General features: G+C 45.0%; 1 protein-coding gene across 4 annotated transcripts in view; it reads right to left on the bottom strand.

The window, feature by feature from the left end:
* LOC105919280 (FH2 domain-containing protein 1) overlaps window positions 1–18,904 on the bottom strand; it is a 258,923-nt gene continuing 240,019 nt past the window's right edge. For all 4 annotated transcript variants that reach the window (XM_036146756.1, XM_036146757.1, XM_036146758.1 and 1 more), the window contains exons 2-15: window positions 16,378–16,813; window positions 16,130–16,300; window positions 15,690–15,751; window positions 12,140–12,242; window positions 11,963–12,048; window positions 10,042–10,142; window positions 8,567–8,637; window positions 6,680–6,787; window positions 6,336–6,406; window positions 6,013–6,130; window positions 3,736–3,900; window positions 3,484–3,573; window positions 1,201–3,403; window positions 1–487 (exon numbers count right to left, since the gene is read on the bottom strand). In XM_036146756.1, the coding sequence (XP_036002649.1) occupies window positions 1,223–3,403; window positions 3,484–3,573; window positions 3,736–3,900; window positions 6,013–6,130; window positions 6,336–6,406; window positions 6,680–6,787; window positions 8,567–8,637; window positions 10,042–10,142; window positions 11,963–12,048; window positions 12,140–12,242; window positions 15,690–15,751; window positions 16,130–16,300; window positions 16,378–16,764 (3,714 nt within the window). In that variant the 5' untranslated portion in view covers window positions 16,765–16,813 and the 3' untranslated portion in view covers window positions 1–487; window positions 1,201–1,222. The remainder of the gene's footprint in view (window positions 488–1,200; window positions 3,404–3,483; window positions 3,574–3,735; window positions 3,901–6,012; window positions 6,131–6,335; window positions 6,407–6,679; window positions 6,788–8,566; window positions 8,638–10,041; window positions 10,143–11,962; window positions 12,049–12,139; window positions 12,243–15,689; window positions 15,752–16,129; window positions 16,301–16,377; window positions 16,814–18,904) is intronic.

Raw genomic sequence — 18,904 nt, 5'->3', positions numbered from 1 at the left:
TTTTATGAAACAAAAAGGAGGAAAAAAAATCGATTAATCGGATTTGGTATGATAAAATCGGAGATTAATTTTTTAATCCATGTCGCCCAGCCCTACAAAGTACCCGGAGAGATCCCATTCCTGCACAGGGGGAACATGCAAACTCCATGCAGAAGGACCCTATAGGGCGGGGATTGGAACCCAAGACCTTCTTGCTGCAGACACTCCTGACTGGCCCACCGTGCCGCCCCAATAATGTGTGACGCATACATGAAACCTGGACAACAGCTCAGTCCTCCTCCCTGGAGGATGTGGCCTCTGTGGACGTTTAAAGCACACCATTAGTACCGATTGTGGAAAGAACGTCTTTTAGTGTTGTTAATGTCTCCCTTTACCACCAACAAGCCTAGAGGATCCATAATTAGTTCCACGCTGAAGGTCCTCGACCCGACAGAGACAGAACAAGGTCAGTGTTTTGGTTTCGGGTTCACTTCGAGCTTCATCCCACCCACTGAGCTATATTATACACTGGAGTGCTGATTTTGCCGAAAAACTGAAGTCACTGGCCGCCATCTTGCTACTCCCTACTCTCACAGAATCCCATAGGATTTGGTTGCAACAACAAGCAGTTTTTTGGCTGTGTGAAAACGTTTCACAGGTAATTCTACAGTCAGTGGATGTACTAACACTATCAACTACTAGGAAATTAGGTGCTGAAATATTTTACGTTATTCATATTAAATATACATATATAAGTATGTGTGTATGTATATATGTGTATATATATGTATACACATATGTAAATATATGTTTTTGTATATTGTTTATATATTTATAAATGTTATATACATATATTTAAATGAATAAAATGCTAAATATTTCAGCACATGACTTTCTCAGTGAACGCTGGAGATAGGCACCAGCACCCCCGCGACCCCATGAGGGATTAAGCGGTTTGGAAAATGGATGGATGGATGGACTTTCTCAGTACTTGATATTTTTAGAACATAACATAAAAGTATATGGCATTTGACATTTTAAAAGTTTTAAGCCCCCCCTGAACATGAGAAAATCCTCGTTATTCGATGCTGTAGCGCACATATTCCCTAGATACTGGGGGGAAATAGGGAGTACCAATATGGCGGCTGGTGGCTTCAAAGCGACTCGTTCTAACAGACGGCTATTAGCACTCCAGTGTATAATATAGCTCAGTGATCCCACCCCCAGAAACCTTTTGGTCCTGCTATCTCCAGCTCGGCCTGCTGGCCTTGCTCCAGTCTCTGGAGTGGGTCGACTTGTCGGAGAGGCTGTCGTTCCGTTTGTGGCCTTTAGGGGGAGCCAGGGAGGCGCGAGGTGGAGACGGAGCCGAGGATCTGGTGCTCTGAGTCTTCCTCGGAGGGGACGAGGAGGACGCGTTGGGGAGATCTGTCGATCTGCAGGAGGAGGAGGCTGTCTTGGAGACAGAGGAGGAAGAGGCAGCTGAGGGAGCCGAGGAGGAGGAGGAGGTCTTGGGGGAGGATTTAAGGGAAGAGGCGGCCAGAGGAGGTTTGGTCCTCCTGAAAGACGACGATGCCGTGTTTCTGGCAAAACCGGGGAGCGCCGACGACGGAGGGGTTCTGGATTTGTGCAGGGGCGTGACAGGAGCGCTGACGCTGCCCCCCCTGCCACCTCCTCCCACCTGGTTGAGCGCTCGAAGCTTGGAGAGACACATTTTCTCCTCCGTTTGGGTTCTGGGCTTCACCGCGGCTTTACGGACGGACGGCCTACCCTGCAGGTCCTGGTTCTGCTCTCTGGGCTCTTTGGACTGTGGGGTCTTGGCGGAGCCCGAGCGTTGGGACGACGGAGCCGCTCCGGGTCTCTCCCCTCGACGGACGGAGGAGCCGTTAGGGTTACTGTGCGCCACGGTTCTGGAGGAGCTCCTTGTGGACGCCGCGGGCTTTTCAGCGGTTCTGTCTCTGGGCCAAGAACCTGGGATACTCCTTGTGATGGGCACAACCCGCCTCATGCTCTGGTTCTCGGAGCCGGTGAGAGTGCGGATGGATCTGCCGCCCGTAGAGGTCCCTTTGGACTGGGTCGCCCCAGCGCTTCCGGTTCTGGAGTTCAGGAGCTTCTTGGTGGAGCTGGAAGCGGTCGAGGTTGGTGGTTTGGTTTTTCCCCCAGGGGAAGAACCTTCTACCGTCCTCTGCCTCAAAGTCTTCTTGGTTTGCTCTGATCGAGGCCCCACAGGCGTCCTCTGATCGGTGTAGTCCTCCGCCTCCGACACCAGATCGGTCCCTTCGTCCCGTTTCTCCGGTGCCTCTGCGGTCCGAGTGGCATCTGGACCGGCTGACGCGGGGTCTTCACAGGCCGGCGCCGGCTCCAGGCCCTCTGCTGCAGGTTTCACAGGGTGCGGTCCGGGCGAAGAGACGTGCATCGAGGCGTCGCCGCCGCGGGAGGCGGGCACCGGCTGGCTGCTGATGGGGACGTCCTCTGTGGCTGTTTGAGCGTCGGCGCGGTCCCGGTCGGCCGCTGCAGAGGACGGCTGACGGTTTTCATCCTTCTCCGTGCGTGGACGAACGTTTTCACCGGCTGCTTCGCACACACCGGTCACACACCAGACGATCACCTTGACCTCCGGCTCCTTGGTGTTCTCCTCTTGCGCCGAGGAGGACGTCTTCTCGGTCTCCAGGGAGTTTTTATGCACTCTGTCCGCTCCCTCCGCTTCCAGATCTTCCAGACCTGTGATCATTGCGTCGTCGGGTTGATGGGTGTCGGTACTGTCAAAGCCTTTCAGCTCAGCCACCAGAGTGCACGTCTCCACAGACACAGACAGGCTTCCTGCAGCAGCCGCGGCGCTCTGCCCCTTGTTTGACGTCTTGATCGTCAAACAAGACTCGGCCGGATCGTCTGGACGTTCTTCCTGGCTGCTGAGCTCAGATCGCTGCTGTGAAGAACCCGAGGTAGATTTGACCGGAACCTCGTCTCCGTCACTTGCTGCGCTGACGTCTTTATGGTAAGCTTTGAGGTAAGCGGAGTCCATGCTGTTGGCGTTTTCGTGCTTCCTGCTGGAGGAAGTCTCTGGATGAGTCTGTGAGACCGCCGGGCTAGAAGCCGAGACCCCGGCGGGTCCAGAACCCTGAGGCTCGGGTTTTACCGGCTTCCTGGTGTCCTCCTTTCCTCTCTGTCGAGGCACCTTGAGCTCGCCGGACGTGGTCAGCAGCGCGCTCAGCTCCCGCTCTGCGGCGAGAGACGGCGAGCTGGACGGAGAGTTGCGGCTTCGCTGGGAGTTCCCCGAGCGCGTCCGGGCGAAGCGGCCGGAGTTCAGAGGGGAGCGGGGCTGTGACCTGGGAGTCAGGAGGTCCAGCAGGAACCCCGCCTCGTCTCTGGACGCCCACGCCGACATGTCCGTCTCGCTGCTGCAGCGCCCCCCGAAGGCTCCACGCACCTACGACAGGATCAGAGAGCGAGGATTCAGTGGCAGGCCGGGACTGGGTGGGTGTCAGCCTCCCTCAGTGGGATCCTTACCTCCTCGCCTCCAGACCAGGAGTGTCTCTTCAGCTCCTCCTCGCGCATCCGCTGACGAGCGGCTTCCTTTGCCTCCCGCTCCTTGTTCTCCTTTAAGAGCCAGAAGAAGAAAAAAACACTCGTTACCAAACAATGTTGGAAAAGCTGCTTAATTTGGCCCGTTTTCCACACTTTCCCACAGAATGTAAAAGTAAAAAACCCGATTTTTTACCCAATTTTTAGACCGGTCCTGGTGTTTTTCTGCGAACAAACCTTGACGGCATTGGTGAATCTGGTGCAGAAGGTGTGGAAGACGCAGAAGCAGTCGTCCAGCCTGAACGTGTCCCTGTCCTCGCAGAAGAAGTCCACCAGCTCTCTGCCTTCCCTCCTCAGCTGCTGCTGGCTGCCGCGCAGCGAGCACAGGGACGTGGTGGCGCTCTGCGACATGACGAGAGAACGCACTCCTGTCACGTTTGGTCTATCGCTGGATGTCTAATCTCCCCTCGGTTTTTGTCTTTTAAAGGCATGCTATGCAACATTTTTCAGTTAATTAATGTGTTCCATACCGTTTTGGATGATTAAATGAGTCATTTCAGGTCGAACAAAGGTTTTCTCGGCCGCCCTGGTGGTCTGTGGGGGAAATACCGCACTTGCAATGCGGTACCGCGAGCGAGCTATTTTTAGAAACGTAACGTCACGATGACGTCACATCACGTGGTACGCAGTAGGGCAAGCTTGCATAGTCCGCCGTTGTTTCGCTGTGAAAGAGACGTGCGTTACCCTTGGTTTTACTCGGTAAACGACTGCTTTTTCCAAATCTAAGACCATGGTTTTTAAACATTGTTGCTATGGAACGGGCAACAGCGACTCGAGGTACGCTGATCGGCCGCATATGAAGGATGTTTTCTTCAAGACTGCCAAGGAGAAATGTGTACGCTTGAAACACCGGGGCGGTCGGCCTACACAACAGTTCAACCCGGAAAAAGTTACCAAATTCAAGTACATATGTAGCAAGCATTTTGTCGGAGGAAAGGGCACAACCAAAGAACATCCTGACCCAATTCCAGCGACATCAAGTCAAGGTAAGAGTATTTTGGTGGCCGACATGTTAATAAAGTAGCGCCTGCTACCATGACAGCATATAGGCTATCATGGTAGCAGGCGCTAACATGATAGCCTGCTACCAGGCTTACTCAAAAACATTTCAAATGAGACAAACATTAAACATATACCCATTCCTGGACGGTGATTGCAAACAACAACAAAAAAAAAAAAACGGCCGACGCTGCCATGATCGCCGCGCAGGAAAAAAAAACAAAGCTTACCGTTCATCAACTCGGCCAGTTTTCCAGTTTTTTTTAAGCCCTCGAACCTCAAGCCATCGTTTGAGCTGAAGGTTGGTGTGTTCTTCGACAGTTCGGCCAGTAATCCGTGCGCCTGGGACATCGTCTTGGGAAAGTTTAATGGCTGTAAAGTCGGTCATATCGCTGGTTCTGTTGGGCGTGTAATGGCTGGTTGCTACGGGCGTTCTCTACCTGTATGTCCTACCTAAGCGGCAAAAGGGGCGTTGCTCTTGAGATGGTGACGTCACGTGCGCGGTACGCTATTGCAGGAGCCCTCGGCCCGCACACACAGGCTCAGAAGTCTGGTTCATCGTGAGAGTCGGTCTTGCTTTACGGCGACAACTGCTACACGCCCGCAGTGAAAGGCATGCTTGTTGCTAGCACAGTGGCGATATTTGTGCAGTTATCATGGCGGAACCAGCGAGAAAACAGCAAAAGCCCATGTTGGAGCGGGGAAGAAAGAGGAAAAGGGCTCTGGACAGAGAGAGGAGTCGTACACGGGTGAACATAGAAGGCTGCAAGGCTGACGCGGACCTCGCGTTTCTGCTGATGCGATTGTAAGTAACATTGGAATGGTTTCTCTCTCTCTGTGTGTGCATGTTCATACCTTCACTGTGTTAGTCATTGTTTGTACTGCTGTTTTTTCCACTTTTCGTTGCGTTCGCCTGTCTGCTAAGCTCAAAACAACCGCGCCTGGCTTGACGGAGAAACCAGAACAGCTGAACATCTTTACGACAGTGCACTTTTACTTTCGCCCTCTGGGGGGAGCCTCGCTGGAAAATCAACCCCGGTTGCATAGCATACCTTTAATAGACGTGTATTTAATAAGAACAGTGATCCAGAGACGCATCGGCACAGACATGAGGAATCCGCTCCAAAAGATGCTCAAAGTCACAGTTAACAGTGGCTTTAAAAGACTCTGTCCTTCTGCTGTGCGTCATCTCACTCAGTTGGTCCTCTTCAGAATACAACGACGAAACAAACGCGTCTGTTTTAGATCAAACTAAATGAATCATCATAGGAAACATTTTAGTTGTATTTAGAGCCACAGAAATCATTTATTACAAGGAAAATCGGCGAAGCTTCTGCTGATATGAGATTGTGTTTGGGACAGTTTTATAAACTATAAGTAAAGTTGATGAGTGTGTGTGTGTGTGTGTGTGTGTGTGTGTGTGTATGTGTGTGTGTGTGTGTGTGTGAATGCTACCTGAAGGAAGCCGTCCAGCTGCTGCAGCAGCTCGGTGTCCTTCTGGATGCTCTCCTCTACTGAGCGCGTGCGAGAAGTCAGCAGCTTCAGTTCGGCATCCAGCGTTTCCACAGATATCCTAAAGAAAAAAATGAAAAAGCTGCATTTTTTCACCATTTAAATGCGATTATTTCAGCTAAAGGCTCTGAAGGAGAGGCTTTACTGAGTAAATCCTACAGGAGGCGCTGTTTTATAAGACATTATGAGATGTTAGTAGGACAGGAGGTGAAGCTGTATCAGTGGAGCTCTGTTGTTTAATGCATGGAGATGAAGAGACGTCTCACCTGGACGCAGCCTGGATGTTGCTCAGTTTCAGGGGAAACTCCAGCAGCTTTTCGTCTTTTTTCTGAGCTTCCTGGAGTGAAAAAGTGCAACTTAAATGATCTGAGGCTCGGAGTCTGAGCTGCAGCTGCAGCCAAAGTAATCAAACAAGGCTTTAATGTAAGTTCTCCATCTGCTTATTATCCCCAACTCATTTTAAATGAGGTCAGAGGGAAACGTGATGCAACAATTCAAACAAATCAGCAGCAAAACTTTGCAAAGACACTGCAGGTCGACCATTTAAATAGAGAAAAAAAAAAAACATCACAGAGGTAAAAAATAACAGCAGGTGATTGAGTTTACTGACCAGAGCCACGATGTGCAGCAGGTTCATCCCCGGCTTGTTGGACTTTGTGTCTGCGAGAGACAGGAGGGAGGACAGCTTGAAGCCCACAGCGTTTCCTGCAGAACCGCCCTGCAGAACCAGGAGCACAGCGCTTTGTAACACAACAGCCCAGATTGGAGCCAATAGACACCAACAGATACAGAGTTTGGGTTCCTAAGAGGACGCAAACCATCCTGGACCCAAAGAGACCGGAAAACGGTTTAAAACCTGATTTATTCCCACTATGATGCACAAATAGCCTCTAACAAAGTGTAAAAACCTTGGAAAAACTGGAAAATACAATGTTTTTTTTAAATAAAAACATCATAAAGGCTAAAAGAATGAAACTATTGAAATAAAGGTTGGGACCAGAACCCGGGTCAGCGGCATTCAGCCTCTAAGCATCATGGTCCTGCTTTACCACCGCCTGAGGGTCCCTCTCTGTTGCTTCAATATATCCTTTTATAAGAGCGTTGGTAAAATCTGACACCTTTAACTGATTAAACTGCTGTCTGGGAGCATCATCTAAAGTTAGGAGGGTTTGTTTAACTTCTTAAATCTGATATAAATGAAAAAAGATGACAACCGGGGCTTTATGAGCACCTTAAGTCCAGTTGGTTTCGCTCGTTTTTTGGAGCTGATCGTCATAAAACGATGCTCTGCAGCATCGTCGGTCTGGTCCTCAGGCCAGGAAGCCCAATTCTGACGAGTCAACTCGCTCCGTGTTGAAGTTCAGATAATAACTCTGCTTTAAACTGGACCAGAAGTTTCTCCCTGACCCGTCTGCAGGGTCGCCTGGTTGTTCTCTAACACAGGGGCTCCCAGAGTGGGAGTGACTTGATGCTAAAGTGATAAAAACTGTGTTGCAGTTTCTTATTTCTTTACAAGACGCGCCACATTTCTCGTTTTAACGTAGCGGGAAAGCTGCACCTACAAAAATATGACTTTTTATTATTTTTACCAGGGTTCTGGTTCCTATTAAGGTAAAACTCCATGTCAGGCTCAAATATCAGGTTCTCTAGCGCATTAGAGTCACTTTTTTTTTTTTTGATTTTTAACGTAAAGCACTAAAAACTTTAATTTTTCAGCTCTGCACCACGTTGCCTGGGTCTGTTTCCCTAAATCCTGACAGAAAGCCTTCAGGTTTGCTGTCACTACGACGCGACAGAGTCATTAAAGGCCCAACAGGCATTAACGACGTCTCTTTGTTCTCTCAGTATTAACACTTTTCTCTCAACGTACTGTTGTGCGGTTTGCATCTCTTGCTTTGTTTCCTCGCCGTCGCCGTCTATTTCTGTCCCCTATTGTCGGTGTTGAGCTGCTGTCGCATTGTTATGCTAATGCCCCTCGTCTTTCAAATCCATCTTTTTTTTTTTATCTTGTAATAAATAAACGAAAAGGTGGGGGTGGAAAAAAAATGTTTTGGGTCAAAAATATCCGCCTGAATAGAAAGAGTATAAACATGTTGGGCTTTTAAAGGGACGCCACAGAGGAAACAGCAGATCTTGTCAGGGCTTCTGGGTAATTTGTAATTTGCACAGCATGTGAAAGTCTCCGTTGTGACGATGTGAAACAGTGAGGAGGAGTAATGATATTTTTTTTAGTCTAGCTCTCCCTGATGACACTGGAAGCAAGTGAACATCTGTTCCCTGCGAGTTTCTTTCAGGACCAGCAGTCTGTCCTCCATCAGGAGCCGCAGGGAGCTCGCAGCGGTGGGCGCCGCTTTCTACGCCGCCGATACGGACCGAGCAAAAACACGCCGGATAGCCGAAAAGAGCCAGAACCGAGCCGAACAGGTAGAGTCAGCCGTCTGCAGCGTGTTGTTCAGCCCTAGTTAATTATGAATTCCTCTTTTGTTCCTCCACTCACAGCGTTCAGGATGTTTCCGGCCTGCAGCACCAAGTGCAGAACAGCGTGGAGCTCCTTACAGCACATTAACTCTGGATGAGAGAGAGAGAGAGAGAGAGGGGGAAAAAAACACAAAAGAGGGGAAGAAACGTGTCGTTAAAGGAGGGAAGGAGAGAGCTGCCAACGGTGAAAGGTGTCAACAGCGGCGGTGAAAACATACGGAGGCTTAGTTAGCAGATCAGGCAGAGGTTCACACACACACTGCTAAAAATAAGCCTGAAGTGTTAGTTTTTACTGACGATGTCTCAATCTGCACATCTGCACCGAATTTGACAAGGATCCAGCATAACTTTGGTGTTTAAACTACACGGCCGAGAAATCAAGGCTTTCAGGACTTTGGCCTCTTTCTCTGTCGTTTTTAGTCATCCAACTGGTTTTTGAGTTACATTTTTTATGTGTTTGCTAAACTTCTAAACCAAAAATAAGAATAATTTGAAGGATTTCAATCAGATGCTAAAGGCCTAGAATAATAATGTGGAAACTGATAGTTTTTTTCCACTTATTGATAAATAAGTGGAAAAAACAAGCTTTTATCTATCTGTCATATTTAGGGTCGATCTCACTGTGGCATCAAGGAAGCTGTCCATTTAATTTCAAATTACAGCCACAAACTGCAGGATTTTATCCTGATTTTATGTGATAGATCAACAAAAAGTGGCCAGAATGATAAATAACTATCAATCTGACAAAATAAAGTCCCAGATAAAATCCAGTCCAGCTGCATTCAGAGCTCTGGTCAGATCAGATCTATGGCGCTAAATCAGTGTCATAATGTTTGTTTGAAAATAAATTAATTAATGAAACAGAAAAAAAAAAAGAAAAGTTCAAAACTATTTTTCAGATTCACTTTTTTTGGTACACTTTTAATGTTTTTTCAGTTTTTATGCATTTATTGTTTCAGGTTCACGTTTTTATTTTGCGAACAGACATTGTGACCCTGATTTGGCTCCATAGATCTGATCTGACCAGAGCTCTGAATGCAGCTGGACTGGATTTTATCTGGGACTTTATTTTGTCAGATTGATAGTTATTTATCAATCTGGCCACTTTTTGTTGATCTATCACATAAAATCAGGATAAAATCCTGCAGTTTGTGGCTGTAATTTGAAAATAAATGGACAGCTTCCATGATGCCAACGTGAGATCGACCCTAAATATGACAGATAGATAAAAACTTGTTTTTTCCACTTATTTCTTCCCTGGGAATTATCAGTTTCCACATTATTCTTTAGATTTCAAAGCTGAAGCAGCAGGTTTATGTCCGTAGAGCTACGTGAAGGTGGAAACTAACACTATTCATCACCCTCCCTGTACGGAGACACAGTCTAAGGCCTTAACTTAGAGGTGGAAATGAAACAATATGATGGCATAATGCGACATCTCTTCTTCTATGGTTAAAGACCAGCGACTGAAAGTCAGGAGTTGCTGTTTGTTACCTTTGGCGGCGGAGCGAAGGGTCTTAAAACCTTGTTTCATGGCCTCGCAGGAAGCGGGAAACTCCTCCTTCAACAGCATGGACTCGACGCGGACCGAGTAACTGCAGAGAGACACGGACTTTAACTCAGGAGCAGGGAGCTTTGCCAACAAGATTATGTGACCGCAGCCGCCACGGCAGTGTCTGTATGTGAAAGACGCTAACAGGGAAGGACAGCTCTGGTTGGATCTAATACTCCAGGTGCTCTGCAGTTACGCTTTTGGGCAGCTTGACTCGTGGCTGAGAGGAAAAAGCTCAGGTGGAGACAGGAAGATGCTGGATTTAATCATTAAAACTATCAGAAGCAGAATCACAGCAGCTCATTTTTCTAGATATCGTGGAAGCTTATTGTTGTTGTCGTTTGCTGCTGATACACCTGAACTCCTGCAGCGAGGAGACAATAAATCATTTTCCTATCCCAGTAAATTGTGGCATTTTATATCATATTAGCATATTAATTAACTTGTGACGAGAAGCTTGACAATTCACGATAAACCCACGCAATGAAAGTATTTTAAAATTCACACCGCAATAAAGGAACTAAAAGTAAGTGAAATTTTCTTGAAATCAGTGTATTTTTCTTTGATTAGAGCAGGTAAATAAGATTATTTGCCAATGGAATAAGATTTTTGCACTTAAAATAGGAACAATTCATCTCCATCATCTTATTTCAAGGGCAGGATATCTAATTATCTTATCTTAGGGGTAGAAATTATCATTCCATTGGCAAATAGTCGTATTTAGCTGCTCAATTCAAGGAAAAATACACTAATTTCAAGAAAATGTTAATTACTTTTAGTTCCCTTTTTGCAGTGCAGTAATATCTCTAGAGTTTATCAAGATTATTTAAAGCAATAAAGGTTGCTGTTCTCTATGTTTTTATCTTTATTTATTAACAGCTTATTAAAATTATCCAGAGTTTCTGACTAAAGAAAAAAGTTTTATCTGATCTGGTCCATGTTAGGGCTGGCCAATATCAGGAGATTTTAAACATATCGAGATATCAAGAAATATCGATAAAAAAAAAAGAGATATCAGATGAGACGATATTCATATTCAGATGGTCTGTGTTTTGTTATACTAATACATTTATGTATTCCAGGTTATTTTCCAGCTGTTTCTCACATTTATCTACATGTTTAAAAAAAAAATGCATGTGAGACGTTTGGGATAAAGCTTTGATTCAGAGACGCCTTTTTTTATAATTACTTACTGAAAATAAAAGCATCTCCAGACAAATACTGTACTGCGGCGTTCAGCCTGCAGATACCTAGATATTATTTTTGGTCCGTATCGTCCAGTACTAGCCCGTGTCGTAAATTACCAGCAACAACTTTAAAATAAAGGCCGTCTATGTCCTTCATGTTTTAGATGTTTCTCTGCTCTGGCACACCTGAATCAGTCATCAAGTAGCCATCATTGAGGCCTTTCTATCACCAGCCTGGAGGCAGAGAAACATGAAGAACATGCAGGACAGAAAACCGCTGCTCTATAGCAGGTCAGCCAAATTTAAGTCTGAAGTTCTGCATTTTTTAGCTCATGCTCCTTTCATAGCTCTGCTTTGATGAAGCGTTAAAGTGCACTGCAAAAACGGAACTTAAAATAAGTAAAATGTTCTTAAAATTAATGTATTTGTCCTTGATTTGAGCAGGTAAATAAGATGATTTGCCAAAGGAATAAGATTTTTGCACTTAAAATAGGAACAACTCATCTCCATCGTTTTATTTCAAGTGCAGGATATCTAATTATCTTATATTAGGGGTCAAAATACTCATTCTATTGGCAAATAATCTTATTTAGCTGCTCAAATAAAGGAAAAATACACTAACTTTAAGAACATTTTACTTATTTTTAGATCCGTTTTTGCAGTGTGAGAAGCTCACCTGGGCAGCTGAGTCAGCAGATACACAAAGGAATCAGCCAATGAGAGCTGGGAGACGTCCCCTCGGTACGCCCTCAGCTTCTTCACCTGCAGCAGAACAAGCCCAGCCTTACGTCAGCGCAGGTGAACACATACAATATGTTTCTGACGTCAGAAACTAAATACGGCAGAGTTTCACCTCCTCTTTCTCTGGGAGCAGCTTCAGCAGCTCCCTCAAATGCTCCGCCCCTAACGATTCACTGTTGCCATGGTGGATGTCATCCACCAACGCCTGATTGGACCTGCAGGGGGAAAAGACTTTATTTAATTAGCTGTGTTAGATTACACTCTGAAAGTGCTAAAATGACACTTCAGACGGTGTTAATCAGCCATAAAACATGGAAATACACCAACAGCATTCTGACAGAGATCAAGGAAAGAGTTTAAAAGGAGCAAAATGTAAAGAGATGACGATGGCTCAAGATTTATTTCACAGCTTCACATGACAGTATTTCTATTAGGAGTTGAAGTGATTCATTTATTGCCAGTGTGCCTCCCTCATGGCCGTATGTGTTTACTAAGCAGTGAGTGTGAACATCATAAACACGCTCAGAACACGCTGTAATCCTGCTGGTTGTCGCTCCAAACCTCAGCTTCATCACTTTCAGTCCCCATCTGGGTTTTATTCTCAGGTAGAAGATTTATTTTGCTTTTACATTTTAGATTTCTACGTGTAAATGTATCTCTGACACCATAATAAACATATTTTACCAGTTTATTGGCAGAACAAAGTGTCCTGATTGTCGCGTTGCTAATATTTAAAGTTTATCTATCTATCTATCTCTCTCTCTATATATAGAGATAGATAGATAGGGATCTCTTTCTCTCTCTCTCTGTCTTTCTCTCTCTCTCTCTCTCTCTCTCTCTCTCTATATATATATATATATATATATATATATATATATGGATATATTACAGTCAGTCCAAAAATGTTAATAAACTTCATAACTGGACATGTAAAGAAGTTAAACTGAGGTTTTGTCTTTCCAATGAGATTTTCTCTGTGTGCAGAATTATCATGCAGCTAAGTGAAAAATTAGTATTTTCACCATATCATTTGTTTTTTTGTTAAAATGAAAATTATAAACCAAACAATAAACATTTTTGACATTCTAAAAACTAAAACAACCCAGCTCACCATCTTTCTAACAACAGCGACAGGCCTTCATTCACTGGGTCTGGGCCTGTTGACAGTGAGCTGTTAGCAGCAGCCACAGACTCCCAGACACTGATCACAGACCTGGACCGTTTTACTTAAAGGCTGGTTCACACGGCAGGATTTTAAAACAGTCGGCCAATTTTCAAAGCCTGAGAGACAAACATCCTGGATAAAACAGGTTTGTTCATATAGTGTAGGGCTCTGCAACCTGAGAGCCACAAGTGGGTCTTTGGACCTTTCACAGTGGCTCTTAATAACTTTGGCTACAAATTATATTTTTATTATGCTATTTAAATGTAATAATAATAATAAATGCAGGTTTTAGCAGTTTTTTATTGGAATAAGTGCTTTTAATTTTCACAACAAAATTATGCTAAAAGTGCCAGTAATAATTCATTTTAAGTCAATATTTTTTCATTATGTTGAAAACTATGATTTTTTTTACATCATTATCCACAAATATCAACATCCCGTCCATCCTTTTTTTTAAACCTCAAAACAGACATAAATAGGCAATAATTTGTGGACTGACTTTAACTGAGAAAAAAAACACAACAAAAAGAAAAGCTGTTGGTTAAAGGAATGGAGATATCACGAACATTTGCTGCACTAATATAAGGATGTGAGTTGGGGGGGTTTCTCTCTGGGTTTCCCTCACCTCGCTTCTGATTGGCTGCACGTTCCATTCAACAGGCTGCCTGCTTGTTTGTCATCGGGAGACACCCAACATGCTAGGATATCAGGGAAAGACAATCCAACTTAAATATACCCGATGGTCAGTATATTTGCTCTCAGAAGGGCAAAAATCGGGCTAATAATCCTGCCATGTGAACCAGCCTTAAAGTTTGTACCAGTCTTACTTCATCCACATCTAATAGTTGAAAAATCTGCCTAAGGGAGGCGGTGCCCGGTGGATCAGGGAACAGGCAGGAGGTGAGGGCTGGGCTACTAGAGCAAGGTAAATAAATGCTAAATAAACCGACTGAATGTTGAGTGAACAAACGCTAATCTGAAAAAGGATAGAAAGATCGCCTATGGAGGCGTACCAGACGGCGCCACTTTAATATCCCACAGCGCCAGAGCAGCCAACAGCCATACTGACTTAAAATTAAAGTGCAGTACACTCGTCAGGCCTAGGGAGGGCGCCACACAGATGTTTTTTTTACACACAAGAGCTAGACCTCAACAAATGTGCAGTAAATTGTCATAATAATAACCAGAAAAATGGAGACAAAACTACAGGATATAATTTATAGATACCATTAAGGCACAGATCTGCTTCTAAAGAAGGGGCCGCCAAGGTTTAGGTCAGGTGAGGAGCGGGCCCCGTGTCATTATTCTTTTATCTCTACGGCCTTTACTGGGTAGTGTTGAAATTAATATGGGCCTGCTCCTGCTTATTTCTGAAGGCCCGTCTTACCCCGGTTTAAGATTTGATAGTAAAGGAGAAACAGATTATCAGAGGCAAACATTTAAAATATGCATATTTATTTAATTTGGAATTCCAAAGAAAAACTTACAAGCTTAGTTTCAGTATGTTACCCATGTCCTTCTCCCAGCCATTGCAAGCTTCTTTGTCTGCCGTCTTCTTTGCAAACCCATCTTTTATCAGACTGACCAACCCCTCCCAATTAATTTGGGGGTTGTGGGTCCAGACACTGTGACTCCAGGTCCTATCTGCTTCCAAAACAAGATCACTATTCTCTCGAGGGTCTTCATGAAGTAAGGCTGATTTAGCACCCAGATGTCCTGTCAGGGGTCAAGCCAGAAGACCTCAAGAACCATAAAATAGCTTTCAGACCTTAAAGCAAACATCCTTTGAGCTGTGTGTTTTCTGCCTCAGAGGGGAGACACAGTTTAGGGACCAGAAGTACCTCTTATTATTTTCCATTAAAATGGCTGATCAATATAACAACTAATGATATTTTCAATAACAATTGCCAAACAGCGGAGTACTTCATTGGATACCCAGAGGCATTGTGTTAAAGTAACGGCCCTCTATCTGGACTGACCATTGAAGCGTTCTCTGAAAACCGGCCGTAGGTTTTGAGTCCATCCTGAGCCCTAAAAGGTTCAGCCTTCCTTTTCAGTCAACCTCTGACATAACCGTGGATCGGTCACATGTCGTTCACACCTATCCTGTTTGCATTCCTGCATAACAGAACAGCATCACCGCATCTGTTTTTACCCACAACACCTCAGGATGAGGGTGAGGAGACGCATCATCACGCAATCACCTCCTGAGTCAGACTGTCGAGACTCTCGACCTCTAGAGGAAAGAAACCTTACTATCACAGTCAGTTTTGGTTCATCTTAAAGGCAAAAAACATGAAGCGTAATGTGATCTGAAAGGGGTCTTCATTGCTCTCTCTGAATGCCTGACAGCTAAAAACCCAATATAATGTATTGAGGTCAGGAAAATGGGAAACATCTAAGTGCTCAGGCTGGATGAATGGTTAGTAATCTTCAGAAGCATTCAGCACCGCTGCAGACGGATGGGGAAAAAAGCCTAAATGAGACAACAACTTACCTCTTGAACTGTTTCAGGAAAATCGCAATGTTCAACGCTCGCTTGGAGTCTAGGATGGAGACCTGGAGTGAAGAAAGAGACGGTCAGTGTCCAGGCACTGCAAAAAAGGGAACTTAAAGTAAGTAAAGTTTTCTTGAAATTAGTATATTTTCCTTGATTTGAAGAGCTGAATAACACTTTTTGCCAATGGATTGAGTATTTTTATCCCTAAAATAAGATCATTAGATATTCTGCACTTGAAGTAAGACGATGGACATTAATTGTTCTTATTTTAAGTGCAAATATCTTTGGTATAGGGCAGCAATTGGCAAATAGTCTTATTCACCTGCTCAAATCAAGGAGAAATACAAAAAATTTAAGAAAATTTTACTTATTTTGAGTTCCCTTTTTGCAGTGGGTGGAAAGCGTCCACCGGCAGGATTCAACAGACAGACACGGACCTCGTCTTTGGCCTCCCTGAACGACACCCGGGCCTTTCCTCCTCTGATGAGCGAGGCCGTGGAAGCCGGCGGACCGTCGTTCTGGGTGAAGAGCTCCTCGATTGTCTCCACGTCGATCTGGAAGTCCTGCTGGACTTGACCCTGAGTCCAAAGGTTGGCGCGGCCCTTCACCTGAAACGAGCATTTTACTGGCTGGATGGTTGTCGTCGAGTCTGAGTAGTTTCTACAAACACTTAAGCTATCCCCACCTGCTCGGCTGGAATCGTTTTCCAGAAGAAGCTCCTCACTCTCTTCTTCTTCTTCAGGCCGTCCGGATGGCCTCCCGGAGCTGTGGGCAGCAGAGGCGGCGGCGGCGGAGGAGGAGGGGGAAGAGGAGCAGCAGGAGGAGGTGGAGGTGGAGGATTGTTCAGCGAAGTTGGCCCATTTTTACTGCTGTGTGCAAACCTCAGAGAGGATGGTGGGGACATTGCCTCAGCAACTGCTACGTCCTCATGAAAGGACAGCCCCTCGATGTTGTTGGCCGGGGAGACGCTGCCCATGACGTGCATCGCCACAGCTGATTGGACAGGAGGGGTGGCGGGAAGCTTGGTAACAGACTGAGGGGTCACCAGGGATACGGGTAACCATGATAACATTCAGGAAGAGTTATCGCCTACGAAACATCTTTGGAGGAAGATCAGCAGCCTGGTGAAGAGGTGAAAACAAGTCTGTTGTAGTAAAAAGTTGCAAAGAAACAAAAGTAACTTATGTCTGTGCTGCGGATGAACACTTGTCGTTGTTTGATTATGCATCTTAACGACATGCTTGAGAATTAAGGTGTACCTACAAACCAAAAAAAGTAAACACTTATTCTTAAGTTACAGTGGACGAGAGTTTGCAACACAATACCGTATAGACCTTGGATCCATTTCAGTCAAAGCAGCACAAAATCAATTGAAAATGGAACGTCATGCATTAGTATTTTAGACTCATGATTCTCAAGATGGCGGGGTTGATGCATGCAGCCGCCCGAGGCTCTTGGCTCTTCATGTTCGTCTTTGTGTTTTTGTTTTCATCCCTCTGAGCATTAATCCAGTGCGCTAGTAGAACTGGGGGGAAACCCTTAAGTATACGGACCCTACGGACCGTATGCTCCAGAATATACGCCTAGTCCGGACTTTATCCTACCCAATCTGCAGTGGACAACAGAGTGTGAGATCTATAGACAAAATTGTTAAGAAAAGCGGCGCAGACTGCATGCTAGGCTAAAGGCTAGCCCATACAGCTAGCTTGACCCAGTCTCCTCCTGGCCAACCTTAGATCACCTGCCAAGTAACCAAATAAGATCCAACTGAGGATTGTCCGTCCTAGACACTCCTTGGTGTCTAAGTGTCTAAGATGGACAGCTGTGTCCCACCAGGTCTTCACGGAGACCTGGTGGGACAGCTTCATCAACACTAGCATGCCGCAGGGTTGTGTCCTCAGCTCTGCTCTCTTCACCCTCTTTAACACGACTGCTCTGCTGTCCATCCTACAAGCACGGTGGTAAAGTATGCGGACGCCAAAACTGGATCTCATCTCCAACAACGATGAGACCCAGAACAGAGAGGAGGACCCTGGTAAAGAAGGCCCAACAACGGCTCTTCTTCCTCAGGAAACTGAAACAAACCTGACTTTCTCCTCAGCGGCTCACAAACCTTTATAAGGCAGCAATTGAAAGCATTTTATGTCTCAGCATAACAGTGTGGGATGGCAGCTGCACAGTGCAGGAGAGTAAGGACTTAGCACGAGTGGTGAGGACAGCGCAGGGGATTGTGGGATGCCTTCTACAATATCTAGACACGGTTCATGCAGGAAAAGTCCAGAAAAGACCAAGACATATCGCCATAGATACCATCTAGCCAGGCAATGCAATGTTTGTCCCTGTTCGATCAGATAAACAACTCAGGATCATCAAATCAAAAACTAACAGACTTAGAAACAGCTTATTTTCCAAAGCTGTAAGAGCTAGCGCCCCCTGCTGGAGATCAACTAACCACCATTCAATTCTTCTTCTCTGTTGACAAAAATGCAACAGGTTAGAGAGAGTTATTACCCTGTCTCTCTCATGTCTATTTGCAGACTTTTAACATCACATTGGTGTAGTCTGGCACATCCATGAAATTACACAGTATTTTACACTGTTTTGTAAACTGACTGATATTTGTCTTTTTCCACTTAAATATTAAAATTTAATCAGATGCTAAAGACACTGTTTAGCTTCTTAGGAAGTATTGTTTGGTATACTCAACTTGAAAATCTTTTAAATCAAAATATTTCTTACTATCTATTAACAACTGAAAAGTGTTTCCCCCCTTATGATAAGTCTCTGTCTGTTGCTGTATAGCTTAACTCTAAATTTAGTTTTTGTTTCTTTTTCATATTGTTTTTGTATTTTTGGGGGTCTTCTCTATAAATGCTCATTCTTTGTTTTTTTCCATGGATGTCTTTGATTGGTCTCTCTGTGTTATATGAGAATTCTGAGCTGGGGTGTCACCAAAAATGTAATTATGGTTACATGTTGACAATAAAGACTCTTGAGATTACAGGTATTGTCACTGTTAGCATTGATACATTTTTGGATGCTTATCTGAGATCAGGTCTGGGGCTAATATCGCCATAAGGGAAGCCCAGGCTGCCTTCTCCCCAGCAGCAGCTAATTGAATTGTTTAAAAGCCTCACATGTTCGTTTATCAATCTAGCAATTGTGGGATGCTAATTACTAACAAAAGTACTGCACTAATAGCTCTGGCTGGA

The sequence above is a fragment of the Fundulus heteroclitus genome, chromosome 14 (genome assembly GCF_011125445.2).
Source record: "Fundulus heteroclitus isolate FHET01 chromosome 14, MU-UCD_Fhet_4.1, whole genome shotgun sequence".
NCBI lineage: Eukaryota > Metazoa > Chordata > Actinopteri > Cyprinodontiformes > Fundulidae > Fundulus > Fundulus heteroclitus.
The sequence above is the reverse complement of the archived record's forward strand: the minus strand, read 5'-3'. Positions and strand labels throughout refer to the sequence as shown.